Source organism: Salvelinus sp. IW2-2015, linkage group LG20 (assembly GCF_002910315.2).
Source record: "Salvelinus sp. IW2-2015 linkage group LG20, ASM291031v2, whole genome shotgun sequence".
Taxonomy (NCBI): Eukaryota; Metazoa; Chordata; class Actinopteri; order Salmoniformes; family Salmonidae; genus Salvelinus; species Salvelinus sp. IW2-2015.
The window spans coordinates 71,914,714-71,921,737 of record NC_036860.1 but is presented as its reverse complement, the minus strand read 5'-3'; the positions used below and the strand labels follow the sequence as shown (position 1 = coordinate 71,921,737).

General features: G+C 47.5%; 1 protein-coding gene across 1 annotated transcript in view; it reads left to right on the top strand.

Annotated features, from left to right (window-relative positions):
* The window catches only part of LOC111981326 (inactive phospholipase C-like protein 1), a 30,782-nt gene that overhangs the window by 17,546 nt on the left and 6,212 nt on the right, over positions 1-7,024 (top strand). Inside the window, exon 2 of the mRNA XM_070449624.1 lies at positions 2,126-2,235. Within this exon, the coding sequence (XP_070305725.1) occupies positions 2,126-2,235 (110 nt within the window). The remainder of the gene's footprint in view (positions 1-2,125; positions 2,236-7,024) is intronic.

Genomic DNA, 7,024 nt, shown 5'->3' with positions numbered 1-7,024 from the left:
ACAGGACAAGTGTGCCACCGGAGGGGAACAGGACAAGTGTGCCACCGGATGGGAACAGGACAAGTGTGCCACCGGATGGGAACAGGACAAGTGTGTCACCGGATGGGAACAGGACAAGTGTGTCACCGGAGGGGAAAAGGACAATTGGGAAATGAAATGGTATGAGAGGCTGTGTGCCACAAGGTTCCTCAAGCTGAGGGATGGGCCTGGAGAAAAATGTAAACACTCTTATAGACAGAGCTATGGATGCAAGGACTGACCATCCAATATATATTTATTTTTATTTTTAAGCATGTTTGGAGGCTATACAGAGTTTTTTTTACATGTATAATGTTTACAACATTGGTAAAACAAGCTTATATTTTGGGTTCTGATTGGATTTGACAGTTGAACTAAGCTCATTTCTATGTCATATTCTTCAAGAAGGAACAGGTACATATAAATATATATAAATTCATATAAATTAAAAGTCCAAAAATTGATGTAGCAACTGCAGATCGCCCCTTTGAAGAACTGAGTCTGACACCTTTACTTTTGGTTTTGTTGTGAATATAAAGGAGATAAATGAACGGGTTGAGGTTCAGGATATGATATCTCACTGATTCATTTCACTGACAGCTCGTGGAAACACGGTACAAAAATATTCAACCGTCAAATAAATGGGAACCAAACAGCTTAATATAACAACACTGATTATTACCACTTTGAAAGAACGGGCAGTACAGTAAGCCAGGCGAGAGAGAGATGGGTAGATGAGTAGATGGATGGATGAGAGGAGCGCGGTGTCAGAAGGCTGGGCACAGAGAGAGAGAGAGAAAGAGAGAAATGACCTCTGGCTAGAAACGTATTGCTGCTCACCGTTATTATTGTTGTTAGTATCACGCCCAGGTGCTATTTATAACACATGGATGCCCCAGTTATACTACTGCTCAGAAGCAGCTCACTAATAATATATTTCTCTCTTTCCCTCTCTTGTTCTCCATGCCTCTCGGCTAGGGTGATTCTCAGCCTCTGAACTGTGGTGGTGTGTGGGGTTTTATGGACGCGTGCCTGTCAAGGGGTGGCTCTGCAGGAGGGATGGAGAAATGGCTGTGCCAATGTGTGCCATGGGGAACCGGAATGGCGATGGCATACTTTGTTGAGGGGACTTTTTAAGTGGAGCACAGAACATGTCGGGTAGGGAAATGTCTGGGAAGTTGCTCTGTATTTAGACTTTGTCCTCAAACGCTGAAAAAGTGTCCAGGGAAGCAGCTGTACTCAGCATTACAGTAGCTGTGTACTGTAGAAGTCTGTGTCAATCCATGATCTGGACAGTGGACAGATTTAAAGCAGTACAGTACAGGCCATGGGACCGTCCAGGGTGGTGATGGTACAGTAAGCCCTACAGGCCATGGGACTGTCCAGGGTGGTGATGGTAGAGTACGCCCTACAGGCCATGGGACCGTCTGGGGTGGTGATGGTACAGTAAGCCCTACAGGTCATCGGGGCGGTGATGGTACAGTAAGCCCTACAGGCCATGGGACCGTCCGGGGTGGTGATGGTACAGTAAGCCCTACAGGTCATTCGGGCGGTGATGGTACAGTAAGCCCTACAGGCCATGGGACCGTCCAGGGTGGTGATGGTACAGTAAGCCCTACAGGCCATGGACCGTCCGGGGGGTGATGGTAAGACGCCTACAGGCCATGGACCGTCGGGGTGGTGATTGGTACAGTACACCCTACAGGCCATGGGACCGTCCGGGGTGATGGTACAGTAGCCCTACAGGCCATGGGACCGCCTGGGGTGGTGATGGTACAGTAAGCCCTACAGGCCATGGGACCGCCGGGGTGGTGATGGTACAGTACACCTACAGGCCATGGGACGGCTGTGGTGGTGAATGGTACAGTAAGCCCTACAGGCCATGGGACCGCCTGGGGTGGTGATGGTACAGTAAGCCCTACAGGCCATGGGACCGCCTGGGGTGGTGATGGTACAGAACACCCTACAGCTGAAGATGAATAACGTTATTTTATTGTCCAAATGGACACACGGTCCAACGGACTTCCGCTTTATCCTAACCCCTCTGACCTGGGCTGCCTGTACCCTATAAACAGTCCATTCACCTCTTGTGTTTGTGTTTGTCCAGGACTGGATTTCCATGTGGACCTTCACAGGATCGGGGCGAAGGAGGGCCTGAAAGGCCGGAAGCTACAGAAAGCCATGGAGAGCTACGCCTGGAACATCACCGTCCTCAAGGTATGAGTACAATACATCCATCCATCCGTCCTAAAACACAGGAAACTCTTTGACAAGATACTGTACTTTTAAAGACTAATGGATAGTGTACTGTATAGTGTACATCCACACACTTTGTCAAGATAACACTAGCAATGTAAGGCTAGTGCATCATTCCTTAGAAATACTGCTTCGGTCTGCATAAGTTCACAAGGTTAATTGATTTGCAACAACTTCCAGTAATTTACAGAAGTGATGTTGCTGCTRTACTCTCCCAAGAGATTACATCTTAAGACAGCAATTTGGCTAATTGGCACCTCCCTTCTTTGTAATCTTTAAATCTCTTAATTAAATGGTGCAGCTCCGGCCTACGGCTGTATCTGTGGGCTCAGCAGTAACTAACATGATAACACATCCCACATGAGAAAAATACTGTAGTGTACTATTTACATTTTAGGGGGGTGGGGGGTCTTAGGAGAGTAGGAGGATTATTTAAGATACTTTTTGAAGAGGTAGGGTTTCAGATGTTTTCGGAAGATAGGCAGGGACTCTGCTGTCCTAGCTCCAGTGAGAAGCTGGTTCCACCATTGCAGTGCCAGGACAGAGAAGAGCTTTGACTGAGCTGAGAGGGAGCTGCCCTCCTGTAAGGGTGGGAGGGACAAGAGACCAGAAGTGGCAGAATGGAGTACTCAGGTTGGGGTGTAGGGTTTGAGCATAGACTGAAGGTAGGGAGTGGCAGTTCCTCTTGCTGTTCCGTAGGCAAGCACCATGGTCTTGTAGTGGAAGTGAGCTTCGACTGGAAGCCAGTGGAGTGTCAGAGAAGCGGGGTGACATGAGAGAACTTGGGAAGGTTGAAAACCAGGTTGGCTGCAGTGTTCTGGATAAGTTGCAGGGGTATGATGGCACAAGCGGGGAGCCCAGCAAACAGCGAGTTGCAGTAGTCCAGAAGGGAGAGGACAAGTGCCTGGATTAGGACCTGCGCCGCTTCCTGTGTGAGGTAGGCTTGTACTCTACGGATGTTGTAGAGCATGAACCTGCAGGAGCGAGTCACTGCTTTGATGTTTGCAGAGAACAACAGGTTGTTGTCCAGTGTCACGCCAAGGTTCTTTGCACTCTGGGAGGGTGACACTGTGGAGTTGTCAACCGTGATGGAGAGGTCTTTGAGCGGGCAGGCCTTCCCCAGGAGGAAGAGCTCCGTCTTGTCGAGGTTGAGCTTGAGGTGGTGGGCGGACATCCAAGTTGAGATATCTGCCAAGCACGCAGAGATGCGTGTCGCCACCTGGGTGTCAGAAGGGGGGATGGAGAAAAGTGGTTGAGTGTCATCCGCATAGCAATGATAGGAGAGACCATGTGAGGTTATGACAGAGCCAAGTGACTTGGTGTATAGCGAGAATAGGAGAAGGCCTAGAACCAAGCCCTGGGGGACACCAGTAGTGAGAATACGTTGGGCAGACACAGATCCTCTCCATGTCACCTGGTAGGAGCGGCCTGCTAGGTAGGATTCAATCCAAGAGTGGGCAGAGCCTGAGAAGTCCAGCCCTGAGATGGTGGAGAGGAGGATCTGATGGTTCACAGTGTCGAAGGCAGTGGATAGATCTAGGAGGATGAGAACAGAGGAGAGAGAGTCAGCTTTGGAAGAGTGAAAAGCCTCCATGACACAGAGAAGAGCAGTCTCGGTTGAGTGACCCAAGCCTGACTGGTTAGGGTCAAGAAGGTCGTTCTGAGAGAGATAACGAGAAAGTTGATCAGAGACAACACGCTCAAGTGTTTTGGAAAGAAAAAAAGAAAGAAGGGATACAGGTCTGTGGGTTTTGATGCCAGATGAGTAGTGTGTTGGTTTCTTGAGGAGGGTAGCGACTCGGGCCATTTTGAAGTCAGAGGGGACGCAGCCAGTGGTCAGGGATGAGTTGATGAGGGAAGTGAGGAATGGGAGAAGGTCTCCAGAGATGGTCTGGAGAAGGGAGAAGGGGATGGGGTCGAGTATTCACTGTAGTGTTTTTGCAGACTTTGCTGTAGTATTCACTGTAGTGCTTACTGTAGTATACTGTAGTATTTACAGTTCACTATAGTATAAATACTATAGTAAAAGAAAACTGTAGTATATATAGTCGTGGCCAAAAGTTTTGAGAATGACTCAAATATGAATTTTCACAAAGTCTGCGCCTCAAGTTCTGTATGATGGCAATTTTCATATACTCCAGAATGTTATGAAGAGTGATCAGATGATTGCAATTATGCAAAGTCCCTCTTTGCCATGCAAATGAACTGAATCCCCAAAAACATTTCAACTGCATTTCAGCCCTACCACAAACAGGAACGCTGACATCATGTCAGTGATTATCTTATTAACACGGTGTGATTGTTGACGAGGACAAGGCTGGAGATCACTCTGTCATGCTGATTGAGTTCGAATAACAGACTGGAAGCTTCAAGAGGAGGGTGGTGCTTGGAATCATTGTTCTTCTCTGTCAACATGGTTACCTGCAAGGAAACACGTGCCGTCATCATTGCTTGCCACAAAAAGGGCTTCACAAGCAGGATATGCTGCGTAAGATTGCACCTAAATCAACCATTTATCGGTCATCAAGAACTTCAAGAGAGCGGTTCAAATGTTGTGGAGAAGGCTTCAGGGCGCCCAAGAAAGTCCAGCAATATTCTGCAAAAGGTACAAGGATGACGTGCTGAGGACTGGGGTAAAGTCATTTTCTCTGATGAATCCCTGTCCGATTGTTTGGGGAATCCGGAAAAAAAGCTTGTCGGACGAAGACAAGGTGAGTGTACAGTCAGTCCTGTGTCATGCCACCAGTAAAGCATCTGAGCACCATTCATGTGTGGGTTGCTTTCTCAGCCAAGGGGAGTGGGGTACTCAGAATTTTGGCCTAAGAACAGCCATGAATAAAGAATGGTACAACACATCCTCCGGAGAGCAACTTCTCCCAAACCATCCAGCGAACATTTGGTGACGAACAATGCCTTTTCCAGCATGATGGAGCACCTTGCCATAAGGCAAAAGTGATAACTAAGTGGCTCGGGGAACAAAACATCGATATTTTGGGTCCATGGCCAGGAAACTCCCCAGACCTTAATCCCATTGAGAACTTGTGGTCAATCCTCAAGAGGCGGGTGGACAAACAAAACCCCACAAATTCTGCCAAACTCCAAGCATTGATTATGCAAGAATGGGCTGCCATCAGTCAGAATATGGCCCAGAAGTTCATTGACAGCATGCCAGGGCGGATTGCAGAGGTCTTGAAAAAGAAGGGTCAACACTGCAAATATTGACTCTTTGCATCAACTTCATGTAATTGTCAATAAAAGCCTTTGACACTTATGAAATGCATGTAAATATACTTCAGTATTCCATTGTAACATCTGACAAAAATATCTAAAGACACTGAAGCAGCAAACTTTGTGGAATTTAATGTGTGTCATTCTCAAAACTTTTGGCCACGACTGTATTCTGCAGTATACTACAACATTATATAGTAAGTACTACACATGATCGAGGGATACTACAGTGTGTAGTATAGTATTCTACAGTATACTATGTTTTACTATAGAATTATATGGTAAGTACTGTAATATTCTATAGTAAACTGTAGTATTTCTTCATGTAGGATGATACCATTGCACACCATTTGTTAGCCGACATGCACAGAAGGCTCCACCCCTCTCCACCATCACCCCCTCTCCCGGGAGTTTGGACCCAGCAGACGTGCCCTTAGGTGGGCCATTGGTGTCACGCTCTCCCCCTTCTCTCTCCCCTCTTCATCTCACTCTCCTTTCCCCTCTATGTCCCCTCTCTCCCCTCTATTTTCCCTCTCTCTCTCTCTCCCTTCTATGCCCTCTCCCCCGTCTCCTCGCCTGTAACACAGGCCCACAATCATATAAAACGGGGCCCAACGCCCTCGTTTCACAGCCTCAATGAATCATTACCTGTGGTAATAGCAACACTGATAAAGCACTAAGCCTCGCCACCGTCTCGCCAAGACACAAATAAGGACATCGAGGGAATGTGTGATGTGTGTTGTCGATCTCTTCTGGATGTAATTCTTCAGGATTGAGTGAAGTGTTTAGCCTGGTTTGGGGCTCTGCCGGGCTGGCAGCCAGAGAGAGGGGGAGGATGTGACCAGGGACCATTTGATTCCAAAGGACCTTTTTACCAGGGAGACGTCTGGGCTGCGTCAAACAGGACCAGAGGCAAAGTTATAGGAAAAAATGGAAAAGGATAGAAGACAGGATGGAAATAGAACGCTCAAAGGTAGTGCTAGCCACGAGACAATGTTAATAGTAGTTCGAGATGCACCTTCAAAAAGTGTGTTGCTCAGCCTATTTTGTTTGGACTCATTGTTCTTTGGCAGCATATGTGGCTGGCAGTCTTATCTTAATTAAGCTTTAATTCACTCTATAGAACTAAAGGACTTAATAATTATGCACTTAAGAAGCCTAACGTGGACACATAAAACCTAATGCCTTACCCCCTCCATCCCTCCACCTCTCATCCTTCTCCCCCCTTCCTCCTTCCTCGTGTCTGTACGGTGAGTTATGGGTACAGGCTGCATGTCCGTATCTACATAGCACAGCAAACACGGGCACATTATCAGCCAAAATACCTCTCTTTGTGGTGGTGAACATTTGGTATGAGGCAGTGTGTGCCAGCCAGGCTTGGCAGCCCAAGTCCAGGCAGTCACCTCTCCATTCAGCCCGAGAGAGAGAGAGAGAGAGAGAGAGAGAGAGAGAGAGAGAGAGAGAGAGAGCAGAGAGAGAGAGGAGAGAGAGAAGAGAGAGAGAGAGAGAAGAGAATGAGAAG